Genomic DNA, 20,307 nt, shown 5'->3' with positions numbered 1-20,307 from the left:
GCCTGCCTCACTTGGAAATCTGGCCTGTGGCGTGGTCTTTCAGAGCTAACACGCCACTGAAATAAAGGGGGCAGTTCACTGCTCTCTGGCTCAGGATACATGGATGCTGCAGCTGAAGGTGTACTTTCCAGCTCAGACAGATGTACATGCGCTAGCTTAGGTTGAGCTAGTGCACTAAAAGTAGCAGTGTAGGCTTGGCAGCACAGGCGGAGGGCTAGCCCTCTGAATATTTATGTAGGGTCTCTGATAGGACTGTGTACAGACAGCTAGCCCATGCCTAGACTACTATTTTTAGTGCACTTGCTCAATCAAAATTAGTGCGTGAACATCCACCTGAGCTGGAAATGACACCTTCAGCTCAGAGTGCAGAGATACTAGAAGACAGTACTCCATGACTGGGAAACTGTGCAGCAATAAGCCCTAGAAATGTTCAATTAAATTGGGCAGGATCTGAGCCTGTCCTGGGGGCCCACTGAACACCACCTCTGCATCAGGAGTAGACACCCTTATTGCAAACGGTTATGCCTGCTCAGCCAAGCTGGGTGGGCAGATTAGACAAGTGCTGAGTATTGTCTTGCAGTGTAGCCAGTAGGGGGCTTACATGGAACAATCTCCCCTTCTAATGTTTTTCCCCCCTTGGCATTTCAGGGCCTTAAACTCTGGAGTTGAGTACTACTGGGACCAGCTGAATGAAACTGTCTTTACTGTGCATTCCAGCAACAGGAGCACCGAGCGGCCTGGGTGAGTCTTGTGGGAGGTGGGAGGGTTAGAGGCAGCTAATCAGAGTGCTCCCTGTCTTGGTGCTTCCTTTTGGGGTTACTACAGCTGACAGTGCTGCATGCCCATACTTTTCCTCCTGTCTCCCATCCTACTGGCATCGTTAGGTACACAACTTCTCTCTTGGCACTGCCCAGCCAACGCCAGCTGTCACACCATTAGCAGTAATATTTGGTGCCCAGAGGGGCAGACCCCGATACTGAAGTACATCTATCGCCTATGGCCCCTCCTGCCATCAGCACCCTTAAGCAAACCACTGGGGAGCCATGTGTGGCTCACAGTATGAAAAGTGCTGTGTAAAGTAAATGGCACTGGACAAGATACCCGGAGAATAATGGGTCAGCTACAGGCAAAGACAAATCCATTAAACAGCTCCAGTGACCAGGAATCAAAGGATAATGCTAATGACTTTAATCCCTGAATTCCTGGTCACAGGACAGTTGTTTCTTTGTAACAAATTCTAAAAGCAGAGCTAGGTTTCCCCCAAAATCCCAAAGGGTATTTCATAGGCAGCCAGGATCAATGGGGAATCCCAGTCCCCTCTGTCCAGTGATGTCCTAAACGTGGGAATGGGGCCACCTCTAGCTTCCTGCCCCAGTGAGGGGCACTCCCTCCCCAGGCTATCCGTCTGATACCTGAACTCCAGAATCCCAAGGAAATTGGAGCTCAGAGTGTGGTTCTGTCCAGGCTCCCACTGTCCCTCCCCCACGCAGTCCTAAATTCCCAGTCAGACTGCAGGGTGGGAGACGAGAGATGCTGTCCCTTTTCTGTAGTGTGTCGTCCTCTCCAGCTAGGTGGAGCTCTTTCCCCTCCTTAGTCATCAAGATCTCTCTCCTTGTGTCTTAGTCCTGCAGGAGTGTGATGTGCTGGAGAGCAGCAGCATGGTGGGAAAATCCAGGCTTCCCCTTTCTCTCGCCATCTGGTGTGGACACCAGAGGCAGGAGGACAGCTTTGAGAAACCTCTGATTCCTGTTGGAGGGCTGGGGAGCTGGGTGGGTTCAGAACATCAGAAGATTACAGAGCATTAAACAGAAGAATAGGAGCCATGTGATGAGGTGATCTCTTGCAGCCCCTTCAGCACTTGCAGGACAGGCAGTCAGAGGCCAGTTCAGTGAAGAGTCCCTTTTCACTGCAAGCACTCCCACCTGGGGAGCTCCAACATATCAACTACTTGTTTCTGAAAATAAAATAAGCCTCATGTCCAGTCCTCTTGGAATTTGCACTGGGGAGAGGAGAATTGGCTGGCCCAGACAGCACAGGCTGAAGCATGTGCCAGAGGGGAGCTAGTGTGTGATGCTGACAAACCAAGAGGATAAGGCCAGGGAAGTGATGCAGATCATACACTCAGGAGCAGAAACCCTGCTTTGCCAAATTGCTCTGGAACCCAGACCCATCTCCTGAGCCAGAGAAGGGTTCCATAAATGTATGTTCCTGAGCTGCTTATTGTAATTCCTGCTCAATCTAGTAGCTCCGAAGGACTAAAGTTTGTTTTATAGACTTGGTGGCACTGCTGGTATGTTCATGCCTCTCAAATAGCCATGCAGCCTATGGGGAGGTAACACTGGGTAAAGGACCCTATGACAAGGCCCCAGTGTGATTTAAACGTCAAGCAGAAAGTCCTGTGAGCAGCAAACCAAGGAGGGAAATGGCATTCATAGCATGATATAAGTGTCATTCCTTACTGCCTGCAAAGCAGTTAGATTAGACTACGAGATGCCTGGTTGGGATGGAGAGAAGAGAGTGAGCTGGATGCTGTTGTGTTCCTAAGGTCATGGGAGGCTGAGCTGTCAGACCCCCCCATTGCTCCTGATTTATTTGTCTGTCTGTCTCTCTTCAGAACAAGCAGAGCCACATGGAGGACAGACAGAGACATGGGCCTAATGAATGCCATAGGTCTGCAGCCCAGGAACCCCACCACCTCGGTGACATCACAGGGTACCCAGACCCTGGCTCCTCTGCTGCAGAATGCAGAGACTCAGACAGAGAGGGAGGTACAGGAGCCAGGTGCTGCTACCTCAGGAACCGGAGAAGGTAGGAGCTTGGGTAGTATCCTCTCTTTGACAGAGCTACCTTGTGTTTGCCAGCTGAGTGGCAGGGAGCTCATACACACAGGATTCTGGTGACCCATGAACCCCTTGTGATGTCGATATTCCAACATCTGTCTGCAAAGAGGCATCTCCAGCCTCTGAGTTATCCTCTGCAGTGAGGCCTTTCTGAGGTGGAACCCCAGGGTCCAGGCCTTGATGGTTACAAGGTTCTTGTTTCCACTGGGGGTTACTCTACCTAGTTGGGCATAGCATTTTCCCTCCTGGCCCTCACTTGTCAGCTCTGTGCAATAGTAATGGCCTCTGCTTCAAAGTTCAGAAAGAAGCTTTCTCTAGAACATTGTTCCTAATAAATAAGCTCCTCATGGTGCTGCTTCTGCAGGCATCTCCCTGCTCCCTTGCCGGAATGGGAGACTGGGCAGTGCTAAGATTTTTCACTCTTCCCTCCCCTGCCAGTCTAGCTAGGCTCCCTCTTACCCCAGTCTTCAAAAGCTGATTATACTTTCTGATGTTGTCCTGTTGCTAGGGCCAGATACTGCAAACCCTCTTCTGCCATTGTATAATCACAACTCCAAGAGTGGGCTTGTGTATCTGCCTTGGTTTGGGTTGCACAGAGGCTGTGGTTGCATTAACTCCTCTGTGAGAGCCCCGATGAACTGCTCAAGAACATCTCTGCCACGTCCCAGATAAAGAAGGGATGTGTTGGAGTGTGCAACAAAGCCAGGGATGGAAGCTTCCAAGGTGCAGTTCCCCAATGATGAAGAACATGTCTCAGAGCTCTTCCAAGTACCTCTAGTGTCAGGGCCACCTTACCTGTTCCCAGCTTGTAGCTTGGGAACTTAGACTTGAGTCTAGCTCCTATAAGGAAAGTGGCAGTGTAATTCAGAGGAGATGATTCTGAGTGCATTTAGGTTCATGATGAAGTCTGGGCTATGGGAACAGGCTCTGTGAACTATAACTCTGCTTGTTCTGAAGCTGAGCTAACTGCCTGTTCTGTGGCCTGTGCCCCTCCACTGTTCCTGCTACTGTAGCCAGCAGTCAGGGTGTGAGATACAGATTTGCACTACTCTGGTCCTGACATTTCAGTTCAGAATCAATTAAGTGGGAAATGCCCTCCTGATCTGAGAGTAGCTTCCAGGCGACCTGTCTCAGTGGGATCAGAATTAACCTCTTGGGAGGCTTAGTGCAGTTGAGGGCATGTGAACCATGCTGGAAGCTACACGGGCTGGGCAAATGCCAAATTCATGGGGAGGATAATTCTGTTCCCTTCTCTGTACCTGGCATGGGACCTGAGAAAAAAAGCGAGAGGAGAGAAAACTATTGATACATAGAAAAGTGAAGGTTGGTGGGTGGTGCAGGCCGTGGGACCCTGAGCACCTCAACACAGCGACTGGAGATATGTGGCTGGTTTAGCTGTCCCCTATCCTCGTTTCTCCATGAGATCAGTGCATTTCTCCAACCCTCCTCTCCCTTGCTACTGTTCCAGCTGAGGGCTTGATTTTGTTTCCATTCTTAAAAAAGCTTTTCAGTCTTCAGACACAGGGACCGGTTTGTGACAGCCCCTAACCAGTCTGGGAAGAGATTCTCTTCACTAAAGCCTTGGGCACTAGAGACTGGACATACTGGAGAAGTCAGACATGCTAAGCTGGCTCAGTGGGGAGCACTGGAAAAAAGTGGTGAGTGCAAGAGAGAGCTCACCATAGAAATATCTCTCTCTGTGCATGGGAGAGGAGGCAATTGAAGAGGATGGTTCTGGGAGTCGCATCCTCTCACCAGCAGTTCAGGTTGTCTATTTGCAGGTCCCTGTCAGGTGGGCAGGTTGATTATAAGAGTCCAGTTAGAAATTCGCACATGCTTTCATGTACACGAGCACCCGGGGCAGGGACAGTTCATCAGTAAACCTGAAATAATGGCTGTGCTGAGAACCTGAGCATGTGAAATGAGAGCCTGAGCCTCTCCTCTTGTTCGTGTGGAAGCCCCACCTTGCAATGCCAGCTCTCAGGGTGCCACAAATCTGGCACTTGGAGAAGAGAGGAGAGCGTGACAAATGCCCCCTGCTGTCCCCTTTGCCTCTTGCGGGCTGGCAGCATGGCCTCATGGGCTTTATTGCTGGCTCTGCCACTGGCTCACTGTGGGCAAATCACTTCACCTGCAAAATGAACTAACTCCCCTACCTGCCAAGGGGGTTCTGAGGGAATAAATTCATTGTTTATAGCCAGGAAGGAGGCACTAGAGATGGGCAGAGTATTATTATTCTGCAGTGGATCTTATTGATTCATTGCTTCTTCCCATCAGCAGATGCTTACCAAGGCCCAAGAGCAGCTCAGAACATAGGAGCTCCTTAACTATAAGCCAATCAGAGCAAATGGCCCCAAAAAGCTGAAATTCAGTGGCAGAGTACTATTGCAAGGAGGCCTATTCCTTTCCTGAGCACTGATGGCCCAGCCTCCTCTGAAGTAAGAAGGATGGTGTGGATAAACTGGCACCCTTGGCTCCTCTGTGACTGGCACCCCAATCAGTTAGCATTGTTCTGGGGTGTGATCCAGACCAGTGTCACTGCCTGCCCTCTAACCCTGAGTGCCTCTCAGTGTCTGCTGCTATAGCGGTCTTGACTGGGGGCTTCCAGCCAGCATACACGCATGCTCGGAACATCTGTGTGTTAAGTAGCCCTGGGTCAGTGCTCTGATTCCAGCAGCCTCTGTTACACCTCTGACACACTCTGGCATCCACCAGCCTTCGTTACACATAGCAAGATGACCCCAACATCCCGGTCCCAGATTTTCCCCAAATCCTGTGCTCCACATATCCAGCCCTCTCCTGAGAGGTTTTAAAAGATTGGTTTGTTTCTTTGAAGATACAATACCCAGAAGCTTGCCACGTTAACTGAAGTTAACATTGACTTTAAGTCAAACACAGCACTGGGTTGGTTTAAATTTAAAAGTAAAACAAGTTTATTAACAAAGGTGATAGGATTTGGAAATGGTTACAAGCAAACAAAAGTGAAAAATGCTTTCTAGAGACTAAGACTTGAACAAAGGCTGTAGCTTGTTTTGTTAAGGTAAGATTCTTTCACACTGCCTTCCCGCATGATGGCTGACCAACTCCTCTGGTCAGCATCTCCCACAAAGTCCGAAGTGTTGAGTCCCTCTGTCGTCTTAGGTGAAGGATCACTTGGGGTTCTTTGCCCCACTCTTTATGGTGCAGTAAACCTTTGAAATGGATTCTTCTGAAGATTACCCTCTCCCTCTTCTCCCCCCACCCCCCCAAAGTAAAGTTCATTCAAGCTGTAAGGAAGGTGATCAGCATGAAAATTCCTTGTTTCTTTCCCTGCTGGTGTTTGCTAAAAATGCAGATTGATCTGTTCCTGCAATTTCCTCCCCCTGCCATGATGCTGAGTAGTTATCTCCTCCCCTTGTTGGCTTGATGATCCTGTTTACCTTCTGTATAAATTGCAGTGTTATTGTCTCTTAATGTACCTTGGAAGTACCTTCAAGGTGGCAGTACCTTTGTTTAGGGTGAGGTAATATTAGCCCTGCCTGGCACACACTGTTTGTAATTTTGAATTTGTCCTCTGTACATATGCGCAATAATACTAATGATCGGTATGATACTTTGTGTTGATATCTTACATGATACCTTTTGGATAGAGGTTATGACATTAGTGAGTTGGAGTAGATTCACCTTATCAGGCCAGCTGAAACTCACTACCAGATACCAGTGAGCCCCTTTCCCTCTGGCACTGGGGTGATGTTAGGTTCACAAGGTTTGGATAGATTGGGTCCTTTGGCTCCTCTGAGACTGGCACCCCAGCCAATTAGCGTGCACAATTACAGCATCACTGGCCTGCTCCTTCCAAGAACAAGTTAGCACTTTGCTCTAACATAGCCTGAGCCACGTGGTAACCTTTGGAGTGTGCTCAGTGATTATGTGAAATCAGCTGTTTTTTTGGTAACATTCCGTCCTTGATTTTACTTGTACTGTCCATGATTTCAAACAGTCTGTTTGTCCCCAGTAACATTGCTAGGTTGTCTGTAGCCTCCTTTGGTAGCAGATTCCGAAGGAGGTAATGCTGTGTTTTCTCTGAGCGGAAGCATCTTACGCTTTAGGGCTGCATCTGTGCTGAAGACCCTGTGTTTGCTGTAGCTCCATTTGTGCTGGAAATATTGGAAGCACTGGTGTAGAGTGGCCGCCAGTTTTATCCCACTGTATCATCTAACCCTGCCCAGAACAGGGTCAGGCTGTCATCAGCCAGTCCACCTTAATGCTCCCGCTGTGTCTGGCACTAACGGAGCTGCACATTGCACTGGGCTGTTCAGATGTCTTAATGCCTTTTTGATGGCTTTCTTGTTTTCTGCATCTGCCAAAATCTTCAACCATTCTGAGTTTCTGATGCCATTTTAAAAGGGAAACAGCTTTGTCCAATGGTAAGATCACAGGGCTAGAAACCAGGAGCTCCTAAACATGAATCCCAGTGCTACCACTACCTCAGTATGTGACCTTGAGTATGTTATTTAATCTGTCTGTAAAATGGGGATAAACTTCACTGGAGTACCTCAAGAGTGGGTTGTGAGAATTAATTTGTGGTTTTGTGTTGAGCTCTGAAGATGTAAAACACTATATAAGGGCTTAGTATTACTATGGGAAGAACTCAGCACGATGGATGAAACAGATGTGAGTCTGGGCAGCACCAAGGAAAATGTTTAGTGACCAGCTTCATAATGAGAGAGAAAAAAAGCAAGTGTACATTGCAGCTCCTTTGGAAACAAACGAGTGGCTTTCTGGACCACCTGCTGTCCCCTCTCCTGGTGTGGGGAATTCCATGTCATGGTGCTCTCCCAGATATATACTTTCTGTGGAAAGAAATATGCAATGTAGCATCAGAAATCTAATTAAGTTTTCTCTCTATGTAAATACAGTCTCCTTCTCTCCCTGCTAAGCTCTGCAGACGCTTTGCCTTTCTGATGGTCTTTGTGCTTGCTTCAGAAGAATGAATGTACAGGGAGTGAATTTATTAGAAGCAAATCCCTCTAGTGCACATGTTGCCTTTTCCGTTAGTTAATCACTGCCTTGTGAACTGTGTCCCCTGTGAAGCATGCATGAGCCAGAGAGACACAAGTTTGGGTGAAAGGCTGTGAGAAAGGCACTAAGAAATATTTGAAAGATGCTTTGACTCCTGAAAAATATGTCTGTTTCCTGCTTCCTTTTAAGTTAACAGATGTAAGAGTAATTCCGATTGGGCTCTAACACGGAGTCTTTGTTAAACATTGGTATTTACTTTGCTCAGTTTCCCTGCAAATGGAGAGATGCAGTGGGGAGGGTCTTGCTTGCCTAATGGCCAAATTAAATCTCTAAAATTAGAAACAAGGAGGACCTCCCAACACACCGACCTTTAGGAAACGTGATTGCTAATCCAGACCATGTCAGAAATGACATGAGTTTGATGCGTTCCATCTTAGTCCCTAATTGACATTTGTACACATCACTGAATCAACACAATTTGGCCAAACTGGCAGTGTTTATCAGGAGAAGCCCAGGACTGGAATATTAAAGGAGAGGTGCTACGGGTTGAGCTTGAGAAGCGTTGGCAGAGCTGAGTGAGTGGAGCTTATGCAACTAGCCTGCCTGCCCTTAACAACATATATATATCTGTCCCTCTCTTTTCTGATCACTACATTAACGTTAAACAAAACAAACCCCTGATGGGACTCTGGAGAGTGGTGTTTATCATCCCAACTCCCAGCATCTGCCTGTGTTTGGGGGGTTGTAATACAGACACTTTAATATCCATTGAGCAGATAAGTGCAGTATGAGCGCATAGTATCCTAAAAATGAGAAGATTTGTTATCAGTAGGTCACCTTGTCCCTCTTGGGAGACCAGGGCAGGATGACTGTGCTCATGCATGTGCAGCTTCTGGTCTCTCTGATTTGATTGTAATCCGCCCAGCCTGTTTTACAGCCTAGTACAAATAGCTATATGACCTGGGCCCTTAGAGGTGTTGTTTCTAAAAATAAAGCCTGGAAGTTGCACTGGGCTAGTATATGCTGAGCCTCACAAGCTGCAAATAGCCAAGTGATGTTGCATATGCCTGAAACATTCCAGCAGGACCCTGGATCCTGGAGTAAGTGAAGCATCCTGTAAAGACCTCAGCAGTGCTTGCAGAGAGCACACACATCTAAGGCCATGTCTAGGACTGGGGCTATGTCACTGTAGTACCATAGTCAGATGTGGTGTTGTGAATTCAGTTACTGTTTGTAAGAGATCCTCTGATGAAAAGGGCTAGCTAGAGAGGGTAGATTGTTTGAGTGGCATATACATCGGATCCTTTGTGGTTCCCTGTCCATTTCCCTTCCCTCCAAGAGGTCAAACCGTGGATGAGAAATGGTGATGGTATGCTCAGATCTTCCCACCAAATAAATTCCACCCTTGTGTCTCATTTTGGCTATTCACTGCTGAGTAGTTTGTGCTAATGATCAAAAGAACTGTGCCTGCTCCGTGAGCTTAGTTACCCTTCAGTGGAGCTTGAATGTGGCCATGGGCCCTGATAGAGTCAATTAATAGATTCTAAGACCAGACAGGACCATTGTGATCATCTGGTCTGACCTCCTGTATAGCACTGGCCACAGAACTTCCCAAAATATTTCCTAGAGTAGAGCTTTTCGAAAACCTTCCAATATTGATTTAAATCCTTGGGCTTGTGGAAAAATAAGTGGCAGTATCCTATATGGTACCAAAATGAGACATCTCTCACAATAGATTGTGCAGAACTGTGACCTTCCTGTTCCTTTCTTACGTGAGATGTCGACATTGGAATTATTCTTGATCATCTGAGTTAAAGGGGCTCTGAGCTATTGTTCCATGTTCTCAGCAGACTCATTTAATAGACATCTGTCCATCATTTACGTTTGGCTCCCATTGTTGAGGCTTACAACCATAACAGCTAAAGACTGACTTTCTTTTAAAAAGGAGAGTTGAGATTTTGGAGAACAAAATAACACCTGAAGGGAGGTGCCAGTATGCCAGGCTGCCACAAATCAGCCCAATCCAAGCCCTGCTGCCCATTGGGTCCCTGCTAATCATGTGTTATGTTGCCATCTCTGCACCCAGGAATATAAACGTCGCACCTTTTGTATGTCCTGTGGAAAGTGCTAGCTATATAATTCCTGCCTGCTGTCTCTTGGCTCTACTGGAGTCATTATACATTCCCAATTTGTAGTCTTGCTACTCCAAACAAAATTCTCCTCTTCCTAGAGCAGCCTGGCAGAGGACATCTGAGTTGGTTTCCAACCACTGGGGAGGATGATTCTGCCATACTCACTAATATGGTATTGGGGCCAGCTGCACAGACTGGAATCTGATTGAGGGAGGCAACCTAGTGACAGAGGATGTGGAAAAAGCTAATGTACTCAATGCTTTTTTTGCCTCTGTCTTCACGAACAAGGTCAGCTCCCAGACTGCTGCGCTGGGCATCACAACATGGGGAATAGATGGCCAGCCCTCTGTGGAGAAAGAGGTGGTTAGGGACTATTTAGAAAAGCTGGACGTGCACAAGTCCATGGAGCCAGATGAGTTGCATCCGAGAGTGCTAAAGGAATTGGCGGCTGTGATTGCAGAGCCATTGGCCATTATCTTTGAAAACTCGTGGCGAACGGGGGAAGTCCCGGATGACTGGAAAAAGGCTAATGTAGTGCCAATCTTTAAAAAAGGGAAGAAGGAGGATCCTGGGAACTACAGGCCAGTCAGCCTCACCTCAGTCCCCGGAAAAATCATGAAGCAGGTCCTCAAAGAATCAATCCTGAAGCACTTACATGAGAGGAAAGTGATCAGGAACAGTCAGCATGGATTCACCAAGGGAAGGTCATGCCTGACTAATCTAATCGCCTTCTATGATGAGATTACTGGTTCTGTGGATGAAGGGAAAGCAGTGGATGTATTGTTTCTTGACTTTAGCAAAGCTTTTGACACGGTCTCCCACAGTATTCTTGTCAGCAAGTTAAAGAAGTATGGGCTGGATGAATGCACTATAAGGTGGGTAGAAAGTTGGCTAGATTGTCGGGCTCAACGGGTAGTGATCAATGGCTCCATGTCTAGTTGGCAGCCGGTGTCAAGTGGAGTGCCCCAGGGGTCGGTCCTGGGGCCGGTTTTGTTCAATATCTTCATAAATGATCTGGAGGATGGTGTGGATTGCACTCTCAGCAAATTTGCGGATGATACTAAACTGGGAGGAGTGGTAGATACGCTAGAGGGCAGGGATAGGATACAGAGGGACCTAGACAAATTGGAGGATTGGACCAAAAGAAATCTGATGAGGTTCAATAAGGATAAGTGCAGGGTCCTTCACTTAGGACGGAAGAACCCAATGCACAGCTACAGACTAGGGACCGAATGGCTAGGCAGCAGTTCTGCGGAAAAGGACCTAGGGGTGACAGTGGACGAGAAGCTGGATATGAGTCAGCAGTGTGCCCTTGTTGCCAAGAAGGCCAATGGCATTTTGGGATGTATAAGTAGGGGCATAGTGAGCAGATCGAGGGATGTGATCGTCCCCCTCTATTTGACATTGGTGAGGCCTCATCTGGAGTACTGTGTCCAGTTTTGGGCCCCACACTACAAGAAAGATGTGGATAAATTGGAGGGAGTCCAGCGAAGGGCAACAAAAATGATTAGGGGACTGGAACACATCACTTATGAGGAGAGGCTGAGGGAACTGGGATTGTTTAGTCTGCAGAAGAGAAGAATGAGGGGGGATTTGATAGCTGCTTTCAACTACCTGAGAGGTGGTTCCAGAGAGGATGGTTCTAGACTATTCTGAGTGGTAGAAGAGGACAGGACAAGGAGTAATGGTCTCAAGTTGCAGTGGGGGAGGTTTAGGTTGGATATTAGGAAAAACTTTTTCTCTAGGAGGGTGGTGAAACACTGGAATGCGTTATCTAGGGAGGTGGTAGAATCTCCTTCCTTAGAAGTTTTTAAGGTCAGGCTTGACAAAGCCCTGGCTGGGATGATTTAATTGGGGATTGGTCCTACTTTGAGCAGGGGGTTGGACTAGATGACCTCCTGAGGTCCCTTCCAACTCTGATATTCTATGATTCTATGAATCCCCTACTCTTTGGGATAAGTATCTATAAGCTCTGCCTATGGCTTTGCATTTGTTTTGGAATAGGAATAGGAATCTTTTGGACGCTTGGGAAGTTCCTTACAACTTAGATGCTATGGGCAGCTCTGTTTAATGTTTGCATTCCTTGAAGGAGTCCCAGCCTGCTGGGTTTGGGCTATTTGCTGGGCTCAGTGATCCTGTTCTGTGCCTGACTGAGTGGAGTTGGTTTATCCCTATCCCAGGTGAATGGCAAAGCAGTTCAGGTGTTTCAAGGTCAGTTTCGCTGCAAGATGAATTCTGACATTGGAGCAACCCAGGTGGAAGATGAGCAGCTGTTCCTTCTTTGTGTGATACGTCCACATTCACATTCCACTCAGTACCCTCACTTGCGGAGCTGGCTGCCTGCTAATCTGAATTCTCTGCCTCTGGTGTGATGTGGGGTCTTTGCTGCTTTTCTGGCCCACAAAGAATTGCCATTGTCTCCTGGACTAGACCATTTTGCTGCAATGTGAACATTAGCTAAAGCCATCTGCTATGCCAGTTGTCCCGGTATTCTGAGGAGAGCTGTTAGTAAAGAGCACCGTGTTCCACAAGGAAGGGCTTGGGATCATGCAGACATTTTTCTCAGGAGATGCTTAGCACTGTGGAAAATTCACCAGCACTCAAGAAAGGGGTGCCATGGGGACAATGTTCCCAAGACCTAGTGCAGCAGAGACCGTTTCAGAAAGACTCACCTTTGGGGAGTCACAGGGTCATGTCCCATCGAGAAACAAAAGGGAGTATGTTACTTGTGCGTGTCATACTAGTATCCGTGAGAAATCTGCATTCTGCTGAGCTGGCTGACTCAGCCCTCCTAAGAAAGGCAATGTAGGGGTCAGCTGCAGGACCCAGACCTCCAGACCACCCTCTGAGCAGTGTGCGTGAGGGCCCTTGCAGGGTCCAGGAGGTCTCAATGCATTTGTTGAGCTTTAAAGGTGAGGAGAGAGCAAACAGCCTCTTAATGGAAAAGTGGATTGACCTGTCACTTAGCTCATTCCTCTTATACTAGCTCTCTGCTCACACTGAGCACCAGCCAAAACCCCAGTGGAGCCTGAAAGAGATGTAAGACGTAGTGAGACACCCAATCGCCAGCCCCGCTTTCCCTCCCTGCTGTCCTGATCTTATCCAACTGATGAGACAGACTGTGTGAAACACTCTCTGCTGCCTCTTAGCTGAGGCAATTGCTATACATTTGAGAGGAGGGAGAAAGAAAAGTAACAAGCTGGACCAAGGAAAGCGCAAGATGCGCTGCTCAGCTGTATGTGGTAAGAGACTGGAGTGACCAAGCCAGTGGGCGCAGCAATGATATTGCAGGCCAGTCCCCACTGGCCTTTTTTTAGAAGCTCTAGCACTCATTTCTCTGCACTTTCGGGTTTCTTAATAGGATCGCTCCTGATGTGATAAATTGCTGAGCAGCAGGGCCTGCTGTTGAGGAATCAGCCCTTGTTCTCTGAGCAGGCAACTGCCTCAAACCCCGGAATTCCACTCCAGCCGTAGCTTAGTGAAGCACATGATCTGAATTAAAGGGCGGGGGGGGGGGAGTTAAAGGTGGTATGGCAGGATCTGCCTGAAGGCTGCTTGCAGGGAGTGCTCATATTCAGCACTTGCTATTAACGTCTGAGCGTGTCAGAGGCAGGAGTACCAGCTGACATAGGTGCCGACTCCATGGGTGCTCCAGCTCCGGAGCACCCATGGGGGAAAAAAAGTGCTCAGCGCTCATTGGTGGGCGCCACTGATCAGCTGCGCCCCCTTCCTCCCCGGCATCTCCTGCCCACCAGAAGAAGATCAGCAGAAAAGGGAGGAGTGGAGCCAGGAAGAAGCAAAGTGTGGTGGGGTGGGGGCCTTGGGGAAAGGGGTGGGGTGGGGGCAGGGCCTGGGGCGAAGCACGGGTCGAGCACCCCCAGGGCAATCAGAAAGTTGGTGCCTGTGCCAGCTGACAATCCTGGCTGACTTGTAGCCCCAGGGTATGCATGGGGGGGGCAGAATACCAGGTATTTACAGCCTCTAATGTTAGGAACTGGTTTGCATGCCCCTAACCAATACTCTGGATTTCTAATGCTTTATATTTCCAGCATTGCCAGATACTTAGTAACAAAGGACTGTTATTCACATGTGGTCTGAATTGTGATCAGTATGCTCCTGATATTCTTACCAAAGCCATTCAGTCTCTGTCTAGCAGTGGATGAGATGCTGGCCGAAGCTATATCTCTAAAAGGTGGGAGTGTTGCCCAGAGACGGGGGGAAATGTCTGGAGGAACTTGCTTGCTCAATGAATGTCCTCCCTTTACCGTTTGCCCCAGGCAGCTAGGTAGATGCTGTGAGAATGGCCACCAAGAGCTGAACATAGAATTTCATGTCTTGGTGGTGGTTAGAAGAAACTTTCTTCACTTGGGATTTAATCTCTCTTGAAGATACCCTCTGTACTGTGGTGACCTGCACCCATGCAATCTCGGCTCGATTAGTGCAATGCACTTTACATGTGGCTGCCCTTGAAAAGCAGTTGTAGACAGCAGCGTGACTGCTGTGAGGGTTAGACTTGTGAGCTGCACTCTGGTCCCAAGAGTATGCACTGTGATCAGTCATTAGGTGGAATATCCTCCCAGCCTGCAGCAGCTGAGGGTCCGTGTCTGCTGCCCTGTATAGGGTCCTGTCAGGATGAAAGGAAGTACCTTCTCTCCTGAGGGCCTGCATCTTTGCCTTACATACACTAGTGCTCCATGTACCCTCTTAGGAGGCATTGTTGTGTTTTCATTGCCTCTTTAGTGATGGAGGGGCTGGTTTATTGGGGGCTCCTTATAATAATTGTTCTGGGATCTTGGTCACTGGGCCAGACTGGTGCTAAAAGTCTCATTTTCAGTTGGGCTGATGTTTAGCTTCCAGGAGCCTTTGGCCACAACACCTCAGAAGTAAAAACATATAATTCAACCAAAATAAACTCTGCCCCAGAATGTTCTGCCCTTTTCAAGCACCTCTGCTTCCCATGGTCCTGGAGAGCATTCCCTACACTAGTGGTTTTCAATCTGTGGTTCGCGGACCCCCTAAGGGGGTCCCCAGACTATGTCTAAGGGGTCCGCGAAAGGTTGTCATGGCCTTAGAACAATGGTTTTCAGCCTGTGGTCAGTGGACCCCTGGGGATCTGCAGACTGTCTAAGATCAAAGGGGTCTGTACCTCTATTCAAAATCTTTTAGGGGTCTGCAAATGAAAAAAGTTTGAAAACCATTGCCCTAGGCAGATGCCCTAGGCCCATCCAGACCAATCCATGGGATTCAGAACTTCACCATCCATGCCCCCAAAATCCACACCCATGCTGCAGCAGTAAGATATGGGTCCCCCACAACCTGCCCTGGGGCTCTCCTGGTTTTCACTTGCCTCCAGAAAGGAAGAATTCAGAGCTGCTAACCACCTGATTCAGCTTTGCCCACAACCTTGTATTTCATTTCTGTGGCTAGCGTGCTCCTGTATGGTTCCTGTCCGTGTGTGTGTCTGTCTCACTTCTCCGGTCATTCCCCAGTGCAATGCAGGAAGAGAGGTTAATGCCTAGCTGAAATAACCAGCATCTCTGCCCTGTGAGGCTGGAATTCCATTGTAAGGTTCTTTCTGATGACATTCTGCCCAGCAAGCTCAAGCCTCAGCATTGTTCTCACCTCCATCTCTCCCACATTGATGCAGTCTCTAATTCCTGCCCTTCTTCCTTCGCAGCATCTTCAAAATTACTTCCTCATCTCTGTCCCCATGGCTAGAACCCTTGTTGGGTCCCTGATTCTTGTGGTTGCCTCCTCTCTGGCCTCCCAGATGTTCCCTGGAATGCTGCCACAAAGATTATCTTCCCTGCTGCTGCTCTTACCACATCTGGCCCTGCTAGTCCAAACACTAGTTCCCATCGGTCATATATCATACGCAGGCTCCTCCTTCTCTTCATAGCGCTGCACAGCCTGTCTGCCTCTCTGCGCTTGATTCCTCCTCACCCAGACTTCCCTTATTGTCATCCTCTCACTCTATCAGCTCTGCGCCTTACTCTGTGCAGCCACCTATCTGCATCCTCCACCCTCTCCTCTACAAACCAGACCTTCCTCCTCAGAGTAATGTCAGTAAATTACAGCATCCATCCCTCCAAAGTGAAACTGCCAAACCAAGCCAGGCGCTCAGCCTGCCCATCCAGTCCTGCTTGTTGCTGCATCCCATCCCCCACTGCTTTAGTCTGTGTATTGCCTAGTAGTGTAAGCTCTATGGGGCAGGGATCTGGTAATTGTTTCTGTCTATGAAGTGCCCAGCTCTTCATGTTGGTGCCATGAATAGTAAAATCTGGCAGGCTGTATTAGCGTAACAGGGTTTAAAAAAAAGAAACGTTACCGCTCTGATCAAAATAGTTACAATGGTACAAAAATTGTGTGTGGACCAGGATGAATCTCTCTCTGCTCCCTCATTGTAGCAATGTTATCCAAGCCACTGCCAGGAGCAGGGCCAATTTTGCCCTCTAGTTCAGTGTTTTGTTGGTTTTTAAATACCCGTGCCCCCCCCCCACACACACACACAAACACACACTCGCTATTGTTTTGCTCATATTTGTATTCTTTCCCCTGGTGCCAGAGAAGCTGGCTCCTTTCTCCTCTGTTCTAATCAGTCCAGAGCTGGGAGTGAGATTTATCTCTTTAATAAGAATCAGGAAGGCTACTGCATCCCTCTGCGGAATGATTCTAACCCATTCCAGTGAATCAGAAGCTTTCCCTGCACAGTGTGGATGAGGTTTACTGCTAATGGAGTGAGAGGATCAGGGGCCAGACCTGTCTGCACTGGTGACTACTTTTTCTTCTTGCTAGGCTTTATTTCTTGTAGGATTTTTTTCTCCATAGAGCATATGCTTAGACTGTTGAGTCTTTTCTGCTGTGGTGATCTGCGGGCACAGATCTTGCTTTGTGATTGCTCTGTGCACATAGCAATGGATCGTTATCCATTCCAACCCTGGCCTCTCCCTCTGATTGGAGGGGGCTGGGGGACCCGATCTGGAAGATTCTTGGTGGGGTAAGGGAGGAAGGGCACTAGAGGTGAGTTCTTAGCCCCTCTCGCCACTTGGCAAAGCATTTGGTTTATTGCAGTGCATGCTGAGCTGTGCTCTTCCCCTTGGGGTCCTGGGGACTCGCTGACCTTTCTCAGAGCTGGGAAGAAACTCCCTGTCTCTGTGACCTTTTCACTCGACACCTGCATGGCTTGATAAGAGCTTCCCCTCAGACTCTGCTGTGTGTCTCAGGGATGCTGTTTCTCTTTGCTAGAGCCTGCGGGAGCCCAGGGTGGGTGTGAACATGTGGTAGAGAAGGGCCTCCAGGACTCTTTGCCAGCCGGCTCTGGGATGGGTCTTGTTGCCTCTCTTTCATTGGGAAACACTCCTGTGCTGCAGCTCGTGCAGAATGCAGCCGCGCGAGGGGGAGGCTGTGCTGTGCTGTGCTGTGCTGTGCTTAGCTTGTTGCCCACCAGACGTGCTGCACAGTCTGTCTTTTGGTCTCCATGGCCTTAGAGGGGGCAGGGTCTGCCCGGGGGCCGGTCTGCTGGCCTGGGACCTATTGCAGCCTGTGAGCTCACGGCTGGTGCACTGACCCTCAGGAAACAGGACCTGCCACTATGGGATATTTTCTAGATTAGGTGGAGCACAATAGGGGAGTTTGACTCACAGTGCTCTGGGGGTGAGGGGGGGTGACTGCTCCCCTCCCTGGTGTAGCGGGGAAGAGGAGTAGCATGTGCAGGGTGTGGGTTATTGAGGATGTAGATACCATGGACACACTTACCCGTGGCTTTTTGAGGAGCTTTACCTCAAGTGTCCCACCCTTAGGGGCCTTTAGACAAGGCAGCGTTACCCATCCCTAATGCTGGCTGGCAGGGATTGTTCAGTCCTCTGTCCTATGGGCTGGCGGCTTTGGGGGCCTGTGGCTTGGGCAGATGTTCTTCTCTGCAGGATGGTGTGGTCTCAGAGTTGAATTTCTCTTGTTTGGCACTTGAATAAAAGTTAAAACTCCAGGGTCTGTCTGGCGCAAACCCTGCACATCTGCAGAGGAGCTAGTGTGCCTTGTCGCTGACCTGTCCTAGTCCACGTGCACCATGCTGCATCTGACCATTCTGCTTCCTCCGTTCTAGTTGGCCAGCATGGTTTTCTTTGTCCCATAGTTCTTGTGTTTTGTGCACTCAAGCCACTACTTATGTTCTCTCCTCCAGGTGAAGGTCCAGAATATGGAGCCAGTGGGGACGATGCCCTCAGCAGGATCCAAAGGCTGATGGCTGAGGGTGGCATGACTGCTGTGGTCCAGCGGGAGCAGAGCACCACTATGGCATCCATGGGCGGCTTTGGCAACAACATTATTGTGAGTCACCGGATTCACCGCAGCTCTCAGACTGGTGTGGAATCCGTGGGAGCTGATGGTGCCTTGATGCAGCAGTCCACCTCGCGTGAGCTGGCAGCCGAGCTGGAGGGACGGATCCTTTCAGAGTCTATGCAGCTGGCAGAGCATGGCCAGAGCCCGCAGACAGCTCCTGGCAGGCGTGAAGGACAAGGAGCCGAGGGACTGGATCTGCCAGAGCAGTCCCAGTCCTCTATGGACACTGAGGGACCAATTGAATACAGTGACCTAACCAATAATAACCATCTTCCCGACAATACCAACTACTATAGTAACGACAGCACCAGTGGGGAGTCGCGGAACAGGTAGAGATGAATTGTGTCTTGGTGCTACCCTTGTACTGCTAAGCAGAGACCTGTACCTCACAGCTGATCAGGAGCTGGAAGAGTGGGGGTATTGTGGCTCTGATAGGATGATGGTAATTGAGGGGGCACCTGTACCTATGCGGAGGGGGCAGAAATGGAAGGGAGGCTATCAAATCTATAGGGACCCCAGGAGGAAGAAGCTTTATTTGGTCTTTGCTTCCGGCACCCATGTTGCTGCAGTTTCTATGAGAACATTAACGATCCCTAACAAGGCTCATCTGAGCCTTGTGTAAATTTCCCAGCTGACTGGGAATCCCTGGGCTTAGCCCTAACCCTGCAGTGCTCTAAATGTTACTGTTTGTCAAATGAGCGTTTCCCCCTGCTTGCCACCAGCCCCAAGGATTGAGCAGAAGAACAAATATCAGGGAAGGGCCCTGCAGTGTCCTCCAGAGACAAGCAACCCTATTGGGCATATCCTGGATTTGATGCCCCAGCTCTGTTGGTAGAGTGGAGGAGTCTTCCAGGCCACAGTCCCACTCCATGGCATGGCCCTAGTGCCCCTTGGGAAGGGAGGGGGAGGGTAGAGCATTTTGGAGACTAGAGAGAACATTATTCCTATCCAGTCTGCAGTCTTCCCGGGGCAGAGCTGGAGTAAAAAGAGCCAGGCTTAAGCTTCACTATCCTTTATATACCCAGGAGCCTCTCAGAAGTGAGGACCTTTTCTTTGAGTGTCAGTTTAGCACCGAGCTGCTATCGATGGGGAGAGAGAATAGGGGCAAATGCAGGGTGTGGGAGTGAGGTGGGCGTGGCTCCCCCTGGTAAGGATGCAGTTAGCACAAGGATACTCCAATATCTTCACACCGCCAGCTGTGCCAATATTAACATGAATGAGCCATCTTGGCAAAGCCTGCCAGTATCATGGCACCATTGGCTGGCTGCATTTCCCTTGAGGCGAGGAGGGGGTGATTTTCCAGCTCCAGGTCAGGGCATGAGGTATGGGTCTGTGACGTAAGGTGTTGCATGTGAAATCTTGACCTTGTACATGTAGTTTCTAGTGGAGAAATCAAGGCTCTGATATTTTGTTTTTAGTCTAAAATGTGATTTTCCTTTTCGTTTGTAACTCTCCATCCCAGCAAGCTTGTGGCGGGAGGGTAGGGGGAGAGTCTGAGTGCTAACGAGGGAAACACCAAAGATCAACGTCATTAAAATATGACAAACCCCTCTCTGGCCTGCTGTCTTCTCTTGTGTGCTGGGAGAGTGTGTGTTTGCATGCTTGGCCCTGCCATAGCCCCCTCAGCCAGGGAGCTCCAGGTGCTTCATAAACATTAACCTCTCATTCCCTCACCCCCCACAAGGGGCAGGGGGTAGAATCACCTCTGTGTTAGAGAGACGCGGGATCACACAACGTCGAGTCGCTGGCAGAGCTGGGAATAGAGCTCAGGAGTCCTGCTTCCAAATGCCTTGCTCTAACTATTGCACAGCTGGGTACATTCCTCTCTGGTTTTCCCCTCGCTCTCCCCTTCATCTCCTAAGGCAAGGGGAAAGTAGTTGATTCCCACTATATTCCGCTAAAAGAATAGGGACACAGCTGTCTACTCCAAGAGAGCCAGGAAATGTCCTTCCTGTCCAGTCCCCTACCCCAAAAGAGCCAAAAGACATCTGACTGAC

At 49.1% G+C, this 20,307-nt stretch overlaps 1 protein-coding gene across 5 annotated transcripts in view; it reads left to right on the top strand.

The window, feature by feature from the left end:
* The window catches only part of AMBRA1 (autophagy and beclin 1 regulator 1), a 197,241-nt gene extending 177,379 nt beyond the window's left edge, over window positions 1–19,862 (top strand). For 4 of the 5 annotated variants that reach the window (XM_073348168.1, XM_073348167.1, XM_073348170.1 and 1 more), the window contains 3 exons: window positions 649–741; window positions 2,615–2,808; window positions 18,153–19,862. In XM_073348168.1, coding sequence (XP_073204269.1) covers window positions 649–741; window positions 2,615–2,808; window positions 18,153–18,643 — 778 coding nt within the window. In that variant the 3' untranslated portion in view covers window positions 18,644–19,862. Of the gene's footprint in view, window positions 1–648; window positions 742–2,614; window positions 2,809–18,152 lie in introns of those variants that run through there. The other variant, XR_012159410.1, reaches the window with a different exon arrangement.
* Window positions 19,863–20,307: the final 445 nt, after the last annotated feature.

The sequence above is a fragment of the Lepidochelys kempii genome, chromosome 6 (assembly GCF_965140265.1).
Source record: "Lepidochelys kempii isolate rLepKem1 chromosome 6, rLepKem1.hap2, whole genome shotgun sequence".
Classification (NCBI taxonomy): Eukaryota; Metazoa; Chordata; order Testudines; family Cheloniidae; genus Lepidochelys; species Lepidochelys kempii.
Note: the sequence above shows the minus strand (reverse complement) of the source record. Positions and strands in the feature narration are given on the sequence as shown.